General features: G+C 38.7%; 1 protein-coding gene across 5 annotated transcripts in view; it reads left to right on the forward strand.

Moving 5' to 3' along the window:
* evla (Enah/Vasp-like a) overlaps nt 1–16,642 on the forward strand; it is a 38,965-nt gene that overhangs the window by 20,460 nt on the left and 1,863 nt on the right. For 3 of the 5 annotated variants that reach the window (XM_055053249.1, XM_055053248.1, XM_055053247.1), the window contains exons 2-13: nt 2,055–2,223; nt 3,176–3,356; nt 8,049–8,106; nt 9,082–9,143; nt 10,453–11,313; nt 12,596–12,837; nt 13,344–13,459; nt 13,567–13,594; nt 14,096–14,138; nt 15,134–15,194; nt 15,265–15,322; nt 15,393–15,450. In XM_055053249.1, coding sequence (XP_054909224.1) covers nt 2,055–2,223; nt 3,176–3,356; nt 8,049–8,106; nt 9,082–9,143; nt 10,453–11,313; nt 12,596–12,837; nt 13,344–13,459; nt 13,567–13,594; nt 14,096–14,138; nt 15,134–15,194; nt 15,265–15,322; nt 15,393–15,450 — 1,937 coding nt within the window. Of the gene's footprint in view, nt 1–2,054; nt 2,224–3,175; nt 3,357–4,445; nt 4,636–8,048; nt 8,107–9,081; nt 9,144–10,452; nt 11,314–12,595; nt 12,838–13,343; nt 13,460–13,566; nt 13,595–14,095; nt 14,139–15,133; nt 15,195–15,264; nt 15,323–15,392; nt 15,451–16,642 lie in introns of those variants that run through there. The other 2 variants (XM_055053251.1, XM_055053250.1) reach the window with 2 other exon arrangements.

Genomic DNA, 16,642 nt, shown 5'->3' on the forward strand with positions numbered 1-16,642 from the left:
TAAATCTGTGCTTACACGTTTCTGTTCCTCTTTTTCTGCTTTCCTAATCATGATGGAGCAATGCACAAAGCAGAACAAGACAAAAACATTCAGCTTTCTTTTCTACATCATCTTCCAGCTCGGCGGTTTAAACTGCTCCAGAAATAGGAGCTGTTTTTGTAAGGAGAGAGTCGACGCCTCCCTGCACCCCTCCCTTCGCGCACGCAGATTGACTCTGGTGGTCTGCGGCGTCTCTGAAGTGGAGAGACGTGTTTGTTACACGATTAGAGGCTCTGCTACTCGCATTTGTGCAGGAAGCACAAAATCTGCAGAAATCCCACGTTGTTTAACATTTACAAAATTTTAATCCATTAGCTTCCCACTGATTGCTCATTATTTTCCACTTAAAATTAGTTTGGAATAAATTTCCTCATAAAATCTGATAAAAAAGAATGAATACTTACTGGTGCACTTAAATAAATTAGAGTATTATAACAAAGTTAATTTATTTCAGCTATTCAATTAAAAAACAAATACATTTATCACACAGATTGATATATTACAAGCATTTATACCCGTGTTTATAATTTCGACTTAAACTGATATAGTTTAAGTCTCTCCACTATATATATATATATATATATGTATGTGGAAATACTGAAAATATATCCATGCACTCTACAGTAAAGGTACTGAAAGGGTTTATACAGGGTTTATTTTGCATCAATACTCTTATTTATTAAATAATCTCCACTAGTTTTAATTATCTTTCAGCTGGTCTGTGTTATTTCTCCCAAATGAGTTTCACAATAATCTTAAAGCTGTTTTATTTCCGTTTTTTCCCACGCTTTTTCCTTTTTCCTTCCACTGAACTTTCTGCATCAAGCATTTTCTTTAGCTTTTGTGACAAACCCACAAAAAGTTTGCTGGATGACATTCAAGTCAGCAGCTAAAACTTAAGATTTTTGTATTCTGTAAATGTATTGGTTCTCATGAGTTATTGCTTAGAATCATCAAAGTAGGTGAAATTTAATTCTGGAAATGCATCCACCTGTGTAACTAATCTTTTAATGAAATAAATGTACTTCTTGGAAACATTTTGGAGAATTGGAATAATTATGCATCTGGTGTTTATTGGTGAGCTTCTTAATGTCAGAAGTCGTTCAGTTTATGCACTGCCGTTCTGAACATTTACTATTAGAAGTAATTATCCGTTTTCAGCTGGTGTGAGTCAAACTGGTTCTCTTGCTTTGGGATTTCGTCTTGAGTTGATTCATCCAGTTGTTTTGAGAGCGGATAAAGGCAGCAGAAGAACTTTATCATCACTGTTGAATTGTTTGAAGCTGAGAGACGATGTGGCAGCTGAAAAAAGGGAAAAAAGATTTGAGATGGAGCTTTTGCTGCAGAGCAGCGTTTCTTTGATACACTTTGATATTTCAGTTATGATGTCTTCAAAGTTTTCACCTCAAACTACTGCAGCGCACTTTGGACAGAAACTCAAACTCTTTCAACATTCTATGTTTTATCATATTGAAACTACAAACTTCTACTTATTTCACTGAGTTTTCAGTTTCATTCACTAATACAAATCTGAAAAGTGTGGTGTGCACATTTGCAACTGTGTATTAGAGTAAAAAGGAGTAATTTCCGCCAAAGGAAATGTTCCTGTTTTTTTCTAGTAAATTCCTAAGATTAATCTTAAATGTCTGCATTTTTTCTAGCAAACTTTCAAATTTTCAAGCTCAGAAATGTCCTTATTTTAATCGTTAGTTGATGGACAATATCAATCAGCTTTGATCAATAACTTGCATCCCTCGTTGAATTATATCTGATATCTGAATTCAAACTATCTGAATTTTCCTGAAGTGGTTAAAAACAAGAAGCTTGTGCGACTCACGAGAAACCTTGGATTGGCATGAAATTTTTTAATAATTAACTTTTATTGCTCCCAGAAACAGGAAAAAGCCCCCAACGGGTCAGTGTAATGTCTCAGCGCTTTACCGAGACAAATAAAGTAAATATTCTGTATTCCAGACATTAACATGGACCGTCCTCTCTTCCTCCTCTTCCTCCAGTGAGCAGAGCATCTGCCAGGCCAGGGCCTCTGTGATGGTCTACGATGACGCCAGTAAGAAGTGGGTGCCCATCAAGCCGGGGCAGCAGGGCTTCAGCCGCATCAACATCTACCACAACACTGCCAACAACACCTTCAGAGTGGTGGGGGTCAAACTGCAGGACCAGCAGGTGAGGGGACACCTGGACATCACATCCAACCGGCTTTACTGACCGCAAAACACAGCAGCCAGTTACAAAAGTAAAGTGTTTGTTTAAAAACAAACAGCTGGCTGAATTGTAAATGATTATTTGGATTATGTGTACCACACAGTTCAGTTCTTGTGCTTGTCCTAGTCAGTGCTTACATGCTTCACATATCCTTTGTTTTAGCTTCAGATAATGTTCTTTTTTTACATGTTTTCACACCTGATAGTCCAATAGACGGGTTCAATTTGCGACCAAAGTTGCAACATTTGTTACATTTTCAGCTGCTGTGGTTTGCTGTCACACTGCACTGTGTCAAACTACCCAAGCTAACTAATAAACCTGTTCACTCCCTCGCACCAAAAACCACTGACAGAAATTACATGAAAACCTCTGAAGAAGACATGAGCGCGACCTTTTTCTTCTCAAATGTAAACACAAATAATTGCACCATAAAAACACAAAATCTTACCTAGTAGTTTTTTGTTCAGATTAACTCACAAGTTTCATAACTTTCATATTTTAGACCAATAATTCCTTAAAGTTTACTAGAAGTGCCAGTTACTTGTCAGGACTTTGTGTTTTTGTGGTTGTAAGAGTTCTTTATTGTCTGTGGTCATAGACCAGGAGACATTTCTCCCAATAGCGCGAGACTCTTGCGTTTGTTTTGGTTGGATTTTCCCAGAATGCCCTGCGCTGCAGTCTGCTTCCTGCTTTTGGAGTGTTATCCGGACATAAAGATTCGATCCAAACCAGAGTTCACTTCAACCGAACCGAGGATGAGGTTTTGTCAGCTTTTTTGGTCTGTGTCAGAGTTCGATTACGTATTCACACCTCACTGTACGAACCAAACGGACTTGAGATGGATTAATGCGCACTGAACAGAGCTGATGTGAATCCACCATAAAATCTCCATACGTCTTTCTCTTTCTTTCAGGTGGTTATCAACTACTCCATAGTGAAGGGTTTGAAATACAACCAGGCCACCCCGACCTTCCATCAGTGGCGGGACGCTCGGCAGGTCTACGGGCTGAACTTTGCCAGTAAGGAGGAGGCCACCACCTTCTCCAACGCCATGCTGTTCGCCCTCAATGTCCTCAGCTCCCCCGACAGCGGAGGTGAGGCGAAGTCGACTTTAATGAGAATTAAACTCATAAATAATGCTGTAATCAGCACATTTTAAGTTGGAAAAAAAGCCAAAAAAAGAGAGAACTCTTAAATAGTTGTTATCTATTAATGTAATTCACCTGCTTTGTAGTTTTAATTTAACTTAGTTTGAACCATCTGCAGTAAGTTGGCCTAGAAGTTGCAGATTTGGGATTTTTTGTGTAACATTAAGGAATCATGGGAATCACTGATGCTGCTGTGTTGGAAAGTATAATTCATTGAATTAGTTACAGCTGCATTAGTTGTTCTGCTCAATAGTAAATCACTATGACGCAGTAACAATGCTGTTTATCAGAATTACATTGTGTTTATTTTCTTAGATAGTTTCATTCTTAATCTCTGCATAAAGGTTTGACAAAATGGCTTATACCCTGATATTTCCTGATTCTGATCACTTTTTTTTTATCTTTGATAATGTCTTGAAGGCCCTTTTCCTAATAATGCTACTCAGGTGAATTATTTAATTATTAGTCAGATTTTTTACATTCAGTAAATTCAGTGAAGTGTAAAAGAAATGACCTGTTAGTTAGACTGATCTTTACTGCTCCCTGCTGGTTGATGTCAGGTACTGCGGCTGTAATCCCAGCACCAACAAACAATATGAGCAGGAGAGTTGTTGCCTTTTATTTGTGTTTTTGTGAGTAGGTATTTTGTGTGTAGGTATTTTTTAAACTTTAGAGTTGTTTAAATATTGTTTTATAGATATTGTAACTGGTGAAAAGCTATTTTTTCCACCTGCTGTGTGATTCACAGATTTAGAGTTATTACACATGTGCAGTGAACAAAAATAAATAAATTTAAACCCTGAAGTGTATTTACAGCTAAACTTACTCATACTCTTAGTTTACCAGATAGCTTCAGAGCATCTCTGGTTACAGGCCACTTATATACTCAGAGTGTGTGTGTGCGTGCGTGTGTGTGTGTGTTTTACTGCACTGTCATTCTATCCCATTCTTGTGACCCTCCCGATGGTTGCTAAAATATCTCTTGTGGAGCCTAAATGTCGTACCTTTTTTTTTTGTCGTCGTCGTCGTTGCGTCTCGGTGCATGTGTCCTTCCATGGGAAATGCTGTCATGCGTCTCCAGCTGTTTGCTGTTGAAAGCTGCTGCAGTGGCAGCAGCGGCTGGCTGTTAGCAGCTTGTGGAGTTAAGGACGTTTGGCCGGCATGCTGACTCCTGAGATTTCAACCAGTGACCTCAGGCGGGTTTCTTCAGCCGTCATCATCCTCAGTAAGTGTCATGTTGGGTAGAGGAAGAACCTGCATGACTATCCGGCATGTTTGCCATGCTACTGCAGCAGCTTCCAATAGATACATACTTATTATTTAACATTGTTTCCTACTCTTCTTTGGCAAGAAAAAAGTAACTTTTTTAAATTAAACAGATTGCAGCAAATCGTTGGTGTGACCGCACATTTATTTCTTCACCCTTTGGACCAGGTGCTACAGTAAAAAGCCGCATTCTCTTAAACAGAGGAGTTTTACAAGTAAAGCAGAATTTTCCACACATGTTTATGGATTTATTGGCAGCTGAGCTGCTTGGAAAAGCATTGAACTTGTTTCCAGGTAGTGATTTGCTATAGAGAAAACATGAAAACATTGAATATGTTCCTTTTCCATGTTCTGGATGAGAGCGTTTCACATGGATCATGCAGGTTTTTTATTCTCCTCGCTGTTTGACTTTAAATTATACTAGTTTTTTCTTAAAGTGTGAGCATTACCTAAATTATTTCTGGTTGCAAAATAACCAGAATTTTTATGTTTTTTTTAGAACCTTCATAAAAATCTGAAGTTTTAATCAACTAGTTTAAACAATTTGGGAAATACAAACTATTACCAAGTATTTATTAGCCTTGTTCCCAGTGAAAATATCTCAGGTTTTCCATACTTCAAGTTTACTAATGTACAAGTAATTTTCTAGTAGCTTGTTTTAAGTAAATAAGATGATTTATTTTAAAACATGGGAAAATGTTTTGTTATATAGAAGTGAAATAATCTTCCAGTGGAACTAGTACTTCTTATCAATATTAAGGAATTACTGACTTTAAATAAGCTCCTCAATCTTGTTGAAATGTTAGTTTTGTCTTATTTCAAGTGGACTACAGTATTTACACATGAAACTATGCAAAATACTTGGTAGGATTTGGTGTTTTTTTGCAGTGTCACGGATTTGCAAATGTCAGGTTGATGTAGAAGTTTTATCTGTGGACCAACTCAAACATGCTGCTTCCTCCTATGACTTGTAAAAAAAAAATCTAAAGTCAATATATTAGGAGAAAGTTGCAGGCCGCCTCACGTTTGATTCACCCCTGGGTACAATTTCCAGGTACTGGAACGTTCCCCATTTATCTGCTTAAATAATCATGTGGAACTATAAACACTATGGGAATGTCCAGCCATTATAAAGCTTAGAAAGGAAATTAAGCTGAATCTTAGCACCAAATCGAATCGTTACGAAGTGACAAAAAAAAAAAAAAATCACAATATGCATGTTTTTGTGTTTCATTTGACTCTCCACAGCTTTTAAAAACAGCCCGAAGAAAAACCTACGCTGCTGTTTCTTACCAAGAAGTTAAATGTTGGTGTTTGGAAAATGAGCCATTTGAAAAACCTGCGGAATGTTGAGTCATGGTAACCTAGCAACCCCGGCCTAGCCCAGCCTGTTACCTAGCAACCAAAACCGAACTTGGTCAGTTGGTTTTACATTTGTGGCGTCATTAAGCAGGTTGGAGAGGGACAATCACTTTATTCCAGACCTTCAATAAATCTTTGGACAGAGCTAAAAAGGAGAACATTTTCACGGTGACCTTCAAACCCGATCCAGTTCCGTCAGGAGGAATGGGTCAAAATCACAGCAAACTGTTGTGAGAAGCTTGAATAAAGACATAATTTAAAAGTCGCTACTAAATATATCCATTCACTTTAATAAAAGATAACTTAGAAAAGAATTTCAAAAATAACTTAAAACCAATTATATCTGATGTAAAGCAGGGAAAAGATTTGGTTTGATTTTTGAGTGAAAACTTAATGACAGAGGAAAGGTCACCAGATTTAAAAGAAAAAACTAATCAATAATTATGGATATCAATTTATATTAAATGCTGACATCGTGATACCTTTTGCAGCCATATCGTCCAGCCCTGTTCGAAACCAAAACTAAAACCCTTGGTTAGATTTTGTGGTTTTGCAATGTGAACACACCATTCCCAACGCGAAGCATGGCAGAGGCAGCATCATGTTATCGCCATCCGACTTTTTATTTCCTGGCTAAATGAGGAGAATATTAACTGCCTGACCAGAAACTGCCATCTTTCTTTTTCTTGGACATCCAGTATTTGAAGATGAAATTGCAGAAGGTGTTAATTGAAACTACTGAGAGACACTGAGTTGAAAACATGCAGCTAAATACAGACGATCTCAGTATCTGCTAACTCTGCAGACGCTCTGAACGGAAATATCACCCTGCGGGGATCCTGATGGCACACTGGGCGCTGGAGTCTAATGACTGGTATTCTGGTGATACGTGACAAGCGACCCCCTGTTGATCGCCACTTCAGAATCAGCGTGTGCTGAACTGAGCGACTAAAACATTCAACACCAGCTGGTTTTTTATTTATTTTAATTTGGATACATTTTCCTTTATTATTGCCAGGGTTCCTGTTTGTCCCAGTGTTTTTGGTTTATTCTCTGCTGTGGTTTGAGGCTGAAATTCCTGCGGTAGAGAAACTGCTTGGATAAAATCACATGGTGCCAGCTGCTGTCTGCCTGTTTTACGCTGATTGTAGTTCTTGAAATCCTTAAAAATACTTTAACTTAAACGAGGCCTGGAAAGTGCTTGATTCATGTATAAAGTCCTTGAAAGTGCTTTATATTCACACTAAACATTTTTGTAATAAAGTGCAACCGACATTTGATTAAAAGCCTACATTTGGAAAGCGTTATTTACATTTGAAACCAGATATTTTCATACAGATAAAAAAATATTCCTCATTGTCTAAAGTTAAATTAGACCAAACTTTTCTTGTTTTACATCAGTTAGAATTGCCAAAATTATTTCTATTGTCTAAATGTGAAAACAGATTTTTATTTTATTTTATCTATTGTGTTTAATCCTTTTATTTGAGCAGGAATTTAATTTATCTTGACTCGATTTGTTTGTATTGTGTCAAAGTAAAGAATTTAATATTCTTAATTTCTCAATGACTCATTGATTGTTTTATATTTTATACGGTAAACAAAGTTATGGATTCTTTTGTTCAATTAGTGCTGTGTTCTCAGGCCAGACAGACGTTTCAAAACATACAATTTTGTAATAATTTAGTTTATTTATTTCATGCTGTAGAATGCAGAATATTACTAAGATACATTATAAATGACACTAATATACAGTCTCATATAATTATGAATGAAAACTGTTTTTTAGTATAATTTGTATCTTTTTAACTCCAAAGTATGGTGCTGGAAAAGTTTGAAAACGTACCTTGAAAATGTTTGGAAAGTTAACAGATTGGATTGGATATTTTATAACAAGGTTATATAAAATATTTCCCAACAGTCTAAGGCAACTGTATGTTATTTGTTGACATGATTGTTGCTGTTAATCAGCTTGTTTTTAGTTTAAAAATATGTTTTTCTGTCTTTCAGGTCCTGTAGTTCAGCGCCAAAATGGTCCATCCTCAGAAGAAAGTGAAGCTCAGAGGAGGTACGATTCAAATCAGGCCATGTAAATACATAAAGAGAATAATGTATCATTTTGACACATGTTTCCTGGCTAATTACATGCATTAGAGGGGTGTTTGCTTTCAAAATTTAAACTAAAGCATTTTTTTCAAGAACAGATGAGTTGCTTGTTGCTTTTTGAGAATTTTTAGCTTCATGTTTTTCACTCAGGATCTAACAAAATCTTACAAAGTATTTTTGTCCATTTTCTGGTGCAAATATCTTAATTCACTTAAATTTAAAAATACTAACTTACATGTACATTCAGCAAGACGTAGGAGTTTGTTTTAAGTAAATAGTTCCTTGATTCTACTGGCAGATTATCAGTAAAAATAAGACATTTTCCCAGGTTACAAGTGAAATAATCTGCCAGTGGAACTAGAATTGCATACGTTTTAAGGAAGTATTAACTTTAAAGAAGCTGCTACAACTTGCTGAAAAGCTGCAGGTTACTTCAGTCTCTTTTCAGGTGTACGAAGACATTTGCACGACAAACTACACAAAATTACTTGGTAAGATTTTGTGTTTTTGAAGTGCATCATCAGCTGCGCTTCCATTGACCATAAAATTGAGCAAATTGGAATTATGGAAATAAATTTGCTTAATTTTAAACATGCTAACTTTGAAAATACTCATGTTTTTCAATAAAAAGTTTTTAACTAGGATGAAGTGGCTCCTCATGATCAAAATGAGTTTATTGTAATGGAAACCGATAGCCGAGGTAAAAGCTAAAGGGATCAAAATGATGAGAAAAAGGATTTGGGGTCTATTATAGGAAAAAGGTGATTAAATTGAAATAAAATGCATCAAACTTATCTTTTTCAGGTTTTGTAATCAGTTTCTGAGTTATTGTTTAAGCTCTGGCCACCTGGCAGCAGGCGGTCAAATGAATCATTAAGCTTAATTTACTGAACACAAACGCAGCTCTTCAGAGCAGTGACATCCTTGCACTTGATAGGATGATGGAGCAACATCAAATGCAGGCGCACAAAGAGAGGGAGCGGCGGACATCAGGATCAGGTGAGGCTCCGGCAAACACGCCTACACCCCCCTGTGAAAACAAACAGAGCGTGTTATGTGATCCCCACTGCTCAAACATCCAAACAAAACACTCTTCTAGCGCCCTCCATCTGCCAATAAACAGTCCGAACAAGAGCTAATTAATATTTACCCACCCATGTTTGGTTTTCCCTTTAGTAGGTCAGGCTCTCTTTGTGTTTCCAAAGCAAACAGATGACTTCACCTGTAGGAAATACCTGAAATTCCTGGATAAAACAGGTTCCTAGAATTCCGCTGTGCTCTGTTGTAATTTTCCCTGAGTCTTTCTGCTTTTTATTTCAATCCATGCACACATAAATGTTCATGTCTGCTTCTTAGCCACACCAACAGACTTAGGGTGTTTTCACACCTGAGAGTCCGATAGACTCGGTTCGATTGGGGACCAAAATTGCAACATTTGTTACATTTTCCCCTCAGTCAAAAAAAACAAAACACTGAAAAACCCATTCCCCTCCTTGCCTGTGGTGGCGCTGCACCAAGAAGCACTACAGGAAATTACACAAAAATGCATGAGCGCAGCTTCCTTATTCACAAAATGGAAATAAAAGTGAAGTGGTATCAAATTTTAGAGGTTCTAGGATTTCTCCTTTGTCTTTGGAAAATGATCATGAGTCAATTCTCCTTTTAGCACAAGACGTTTGTTTTGGTTGTATTTACCCAGAATGCCATGTGCTGCAGTCCACTTCCTGCTTTCGGAGCGTTCTCCGGGCCGCTTGGCATTCAAACCGCACTAGAGTTCACTTTAATCGAACCGAAACCAAGTTTTTTTTAGGCCAGGCAGTTGGCTTGAATGGTCCACTTCAGGGTTCGATTACACATTCACACCTCCCCAAACGAACCGGACTTTCTATTCTAACTAGAGTTCGATTAAAGCGGACTAAAGATGGCTGGTGTGAATGCACCCTTAAACATCCTCCTGTGTCCCTGGTGTGGATGGTAAAACCAGTGCTCCCCCCTCCCCCTGCAACATGCTCTACCGCCATCTTTCTTCCAGCTGCCGTTGGGGGGAAATGCCACATGCTCTCCGATCATAGCTCAGTCATGTTGCATTCTGCTGCTTGTTCTTTTTTACAATATTTTGCTTCTTTCTTATTTGCTGTTTGCTTCTGTTTTTTGACTGCTCCTGATTTTTTCTCATCTTACTTGCTTGAATGTTCAGTTGCTTTTCATTATTCTCACGTTTTTCTCTTTTCTGTTCTCCTTTGTTTGTTGCCCTCCTTCGTCTGCATCTCTTTCTCTCTCTGTCTCTCCCACCTTTTGCCCGCCGCAGTCGTTTCCACCCTCCAGTATAAAGTGTCCACCCCTCCCACCCACCCAGACACTCCTCCTGAGTACAGACAGTTCAGAGCTAGCACACTGCCTCCCTCCTATGTCCGTGTGGCGTCCTCCTCCTCTCCTCCGTCTCAGGAGAAGGAGTTGGGGGCCATTCGGGACAAGGCCCAGCTGTCGTCCCAGCTCTCCACCTCGCTCGCCTCTGCCTTTTCCCCAGTCCAGACAGGAGTGAACACCCAGGGCCGTCAGGTCCGTCAGATCCCCTTGTCCCCTCCCACGGCGGCCCGCCACCTTCAGCAACAACAACAGCAGGACATCCTCCTCCCCCCCAAACATGGCACCTGGTCTGCCTCCCACTTGCAGCAGATGTACCCCCAACCCTCCTCGTCCCCTCCAGTAATGATGCCAGTGAAGCAGGGGTTACACCCGCAGCCAGTCCTCCCAGTAGCTCACCCACTTCCACCAGTCAGCACTAGGATGAAGCCCCCTCCCCTTGAACCTCCTGCCGTTGGGGGCCTCAGTCAGCCGCCACACCCTCACTCCAACGGCCAGCCAGACGATTCCTACTCTCCTCTTTCCCAGCATCTCCCCCTCACACCGCAGTACTGCGAGGCGATCCCCCTCCCTCCTCTGATTGGTCAGTCAGGCCCCAACCATCACCCCCAGAACCAGTTAACCTTCCACTCTCAGCAGCATCTGCACCAACAACACCAGCACCACCAGCAGGCCCAGACCCCCACCACCATCACCTCATCTTCCTCATCCTCCTCGCCCCCCTCTTACACTGCCATGTCAGACGGGGGCTCTCCCAAGAAGACCCCCTCCCCTGTCCCCCAGCCGGCCCCCGCGGCCAGCAGCAGTAAGTATGGAGGAGAGGAGCAGGAAGTGGCTCAGCAGGGAAGTGACAGGAGTTTTCACTCTGTGTGTGTGTGGGGGGTGGGTGTGTGTGTTGGGTTGGAACAGGAGTGTGTGTGGATTAGGGATAGAACAAGTTAATCGGCTGAAAAATTGTCGATTAACAGTTTATTAGAACAAAAGTAGTCCCAATCGAGTAACTAATGACGTCCTCTTAGACCTTCTTTTAGTGTTGTAGTTTGGCCGCCAACCAGCAGAGGGAGCCATTGGTCATTCTTAAAACAAAGCCATTTGATGCAGAAACAAAGATGGCAGATTCATACCAGAACAGGAAAGAAAACAGTCCAAACAGAATTCGGTTTGAGATGTAAAACGCTCTTTATGCGATTCTGTTTTAAAACAGAAATAACCTGCTTAAGTTTCCCCTTAAAAACGCTTCATCCAGCCCAGCGACAACAAAATCACAGACTGGCTACGAAGCCGCCGATGTGATGACTGCGTCAGAGTATTAGACCCACGCTGAGAAAATAAAATGAAATAAAATTACAAGCATAAAGTTACAGTATCATGAACAGAAAATAATATGACGATCAACCAATACTAGTTTTCAATGGGGAGTCTCAAAATGTTGAATCAGGGGGGGGGAAATGATTAAAATCTATAATTTTTTAAAATCATTGTTTATAAACACTAATTTAAAATAATTTATTGAAATGTCATTCACAATACTTCCCTTTCTGAGAGTCAAGCTGTTTTTCTCCTCAAGCTAATATAGTTAGCATAACTAACAAGCAGAAAATGGAGAAGTTTTTGACTAAATATAGACGGAACGAACCAACCATGGTTGTTTTGTGTCTAGTTTTTATTAGTTATTTTTGCAGGGACAGTGTGTAAAGATACTGACTTTAATTAAAAGAAGAGATGCTTTGCTGCATTCCATCTGTAGTTCCTGGACACATTGATAAAATACACTTTGAAACTTTCACAAGAATTTAGATGTATCTTATTAAATTTCTTGAGGTAACAGTTGGGAGCTTTTTTCACAAACATAAAACCAAAAAAGACCCAAATTAAGAGATATTCCCATCATTGTTTTAATATTTTGAGCCATCAGTTTGCAAACAAAAACAAGTTTTCCTGCTGTTACTTTGTTTTGTAGCCTCCCAGTTTTCATATTGATTGTATATTTGACATTAAAACTCTTCTCAGATAGTTTCCATGCAGTAAATCAGCAGTCTTCCCTCCCGCAGTCCATCGTTACTGAAGTCTAACTTTACCCCGTCCAGGTGGCCCCGTGTCTGCAGGTCACCCAGCGATGCTTTCTGTGGCCCCGCCTCCAGCCCCGGCCCTCATGGCCGGTCCGCCGGCCCCGCCGCCGCCGCCGGGCCCGCCGCCCCCCATGGCGGTGCCTCCACCCATGCCCCCTCCTCTGCCCGCCGGTGGGGGCCCCCCCGGGGGCCCGCCTGGGGTCCAGCCTTCAGGACTGGCTGCAGCTCTGGCTGGAGCCAAACTACGCAAAGTGCAAAGGGTGAGCGCCGCCGTTTAACAAACACACAGTTTTATGTTATTATCCAGATTTCACTTTTTTACATGTTTTTGTTTTTCCATTTGTTTGAAAACAACCAACCGTTTTATAAGTTGAAGTTTTTTGGCGATTTAAAAAATGAGACTTTTCAAAAACCTCCTGATGGTGGCGCCACATTTGAGTGGTACTGCGCTGTTGCCAAGCAACGCCAGAAGCCCGGCCGGTTACCTAGCAACCAACCTGTTCAAAGAAGCATATTAAATCACATTTAATATCAAGGATTTTTCAATCCAAGAGCATTTAAAAAAAATCCAGATTAAGCTGTGAGATGACCTTAAATAAACCATTCAGACTCTAAAACCCTTTAATCTGAGTTTAAGATGTTCTCCACTGACATTCATCTCTAGTTTCTACAACTGCTTAATTAGCCACAGGAACCACAATTTCCCTCCACTAAGTGGCTCTGGTGACCTCTGCTGACCTCCGTGTTGTTTCAACACTTCCTCCAGGATGAGAGCAGCCCACCCGGCTCCGGGGGTAAATGTGACTCCAACCGGTCGAGTGGTGGCAGCGGCGGCGGCGGAGAGGGGCTTATGCAGGAGATGAATGCCTTACTAGCTCGCAGGTAAAGCATCAACAGTTCGATGAAGCAGGAAGCACAGTCTGCATTTAGCAAACGGTGTTTATGTTTATTCCTGGAGTTCAAACCGTTCTTCCCTTGTTCTCTCTTAGACGAAAAGCTTCAGAGAAACCTGACGAAGTAAGTTGCACATTTTAACAAAAATCTATAAAGTTTCTTTATAGTCCAGAGTTCAGATGATGCATTTTAGCATGCTCACTCCTCAGGTCGTATGTTTGTCATATTTAGCCATTTGAGTTCCAAAATGACGGCCATTTTGCAAAATGGTTGCTGTTTTTCAGCCTTTTAAACCATTTAATGCCGTAAAATGTTTCATAACTTTAATTAACTTTATTTTACATTACATGTTTACTACGTTGGTCATCCTATCCATACAGTAACCAGTTATAGTATTGTCAAAATCAGTATGACGATCACGGTGGCCATCTTGAAAAACTGCCATCTTTAATTTTTCCGTGGCTAAAAGTTGTTTCTATGCCATGTTATATTTTCCGCATGTGAAAGATTTGGATGAAATATTGAATTATTTGGTGAAATAAGAGATCAAAATATCAGAACCGCTGTCATCTTCTTCTTAGAAAAACAATATTTTATTAGAAATTACTTTTTTTTTTTTTACAGGATGATTCAGGTGGTCGAGGGCCGGGTCAGCAGAACTCAACAGGTACGGGATAACGCTCAGCATCCAGCCTCTTTTTTTCATATTTTGAGGTCAAGGTTACAAAGAAAACATTTTCCAGATGTTGGATTAATTCCTCAGATGATTTAATCTTAATTTAACAAGAAACGTGATTAGAAAGGTTCTGATTACATCAAATTTGTCATAAAATAAAAAGTAAGCATAGCTCATGTTAGCTTAGCCAGGCTTCATTAGTGTTTCTTATGAAGCCTGAACTGGATAGTTTGATATAATAATAAAAAAACATTACTGGAACCAGATTAAATGGGCTGGTACGACGGTTTGTTCTGTTCTTTCAAAGCATGCACTGGTTTCCTCTGCTTTCATCGCACAGCCAACAAAACCAGAGCAGAATCGTTCAGAATTGACCTCTGCTGGGAATGCCTTCATTATTTACATGCTTTCACCAACTGTGCACTTCTGTGAGATTTTTCATGCGCGCACTGCAAAAACACAAAGTTTTACCGAGTATTTATGATTTATATAGCGCAAATAACTTACAAATAGCTTTTCTAGCTTGTTCTGAGTCAATAATCTCTTAATGTTGATGAAAAAGCAGATTATTGGCAGATTATTTCACTTACAATGTGGGAAAATTCCTTGCTACAAGTGAAAATAATCTAGTTATTTTTTTTATCAATATTAAGGAAATATTTACATAAAACTTGCTGAAAAGTTACTTGGAAGCTAATTTTACCACATTGAACTAAAACACTAACATTCAAATTAACCCAAACTACTTGGTAAGATTTTCTGTTTTTGCAGTGAACACATAAAACAGTTTTTCCTCTAAAACTGTAATATATGTGCTTATAATAATTTCTTGAATGTTTTGAACTAACAATTAAAAAAAAGAGAATATTCGCTTTAAAATAAAGTTGTTACAGTTCTCAGTAGTTTTGGACCTTTGAAAAAAAGTGTATTTATTTTACAACCGGTAATTTTTCCGATGCTAATTCAGTTTGCGCGTATTTCTGCAGACGCTCTGAAGAAGCCGTGGGAGCGGTCCAACTCTGCAGACAAATCCTCGCTGGTGTCCAGGTGAGCAGGCTGAGAATGAAGCCGTTATGAGTTAACGAGCGGCGGAGAGTAAATCCGGTTTGTGTTTCAGAGTGAGACCCATCGGCAGCACCAGCGAAGCCGACACGGAATTCGACAGGATGAAACAGGTGATCCCATCAGAGTCAACTGGATTTACTGGAAAATTAGCTCACATAGATTTTATTTGCTTGTTTATAGGAAATTTTGGATGAAGTTGTGCGCGAGCTGCACAAGGTGAAAGATGAAATCATTAATGGTAAGCGACAAAAAAATGCCTTACTGCAAATAATCCAGTTATTTTTTATCTATATTGAGGAATTATTATTTTCTCTGCAAAAATCTTTATACTGCAAAAACACAAACTCTTACCAAGTGTTTCTGGTTTACTTTTTTAGTCCAATTATTGTCGTGCACTTGAAAAAAGACCAAAATAACTTAGAAGTAACTTAACATCAAGACAGAGGAGCTTGTGTCTTACAAAAAAACTTAATATTGGTAAAAATAATCTTTAAAAGTACAAGTTCGACTGCAGATTATTTCACGTTTTAATTTTTTTGGGCAAAAGTAAAATAATCAGTTTGACCTGCTATGTTTTTTATCAATATTAAGAAATTATTTGCTTAAAAGAAGCTTCTGTATCTTCCTGAAAAGTTACATTTAAGTTAGTTTTTTAACACATGTTTGGGTTGTTATTAGAAAAAATTTATAAATTTTCACCAGGAAATTTAGATTTTCTAGGAGAATTTTGACATTTCTGAGTTTGAAAAGTGAAAAGTTTGCGAGAAGAAACTCAGAACGCTTCAAAAGAGAAATTTTAAAAATTTTCTATTAAAAAAAATTTACATTTGAAACTCAGAAGAATTTTTAGATTTACCTCAAACATTTGTTTCCTCTAGAAAATTTTCCACTTTTCAAACTCAGAATTTTTTTTTTCTTTGTAGACAATTTCCGAGACAAAAATCAAAAGTTGAGGGATTTTTTTTCTAGAAAATGTTCTACTTATCAAACTTATATTTCTGAGTTTCTTTAGTGAAATTTTTTGGGATTAATTTAAAAATTTAATGGATTTTTAAAAAATTAAATTCTCATGGTTTGTTCATAGACAGTTTCTGATGTTAATCTCAAATTTGGGGAACTTTTTTATTTCAAACATTAATTTCAAAATTTGTGGGGTTTTCTCTAGCAAATTTTAAACTTTTCAACTTTTTTTGCTATAAAATTTATTGAATTGATTAAAAATTTCTGCATTTTTGGGCAAACGTTTATTCTTTTCTTTTTCCTTTTTGCAATGTTTCCAACCCACCTCCATAGTTTTGTTTTATTTCAAGTATTCCAGGCAAGTTGCATTAGAAATTAGAATAAAATTACCTGGTAAGACTTTCTGTTTTTGCAGTGCACCGTCTTCGTCGCTGCAGTTCGATTCCTATAAACTCGTCCAATCCGACAGT

The sequence above is a fragment of the Poeciliopsis prolifica genome, unplaced genomic scaffold (genome assembly GCF_027474105.1).
Source record: "Poeciliopsis prolifica strain line A6 unplaced genomic scaffold, Auburn_PproV2 SCAFFOLD037, whole genome shotgun sequence".
Lineage (NCBI taxonomy): Eukaryota > Metazoa > Chordata > Actinopteri > Cyprinodontiformes > Poeciliidae > Poeciliopsis > Poeciliopsis prolifica.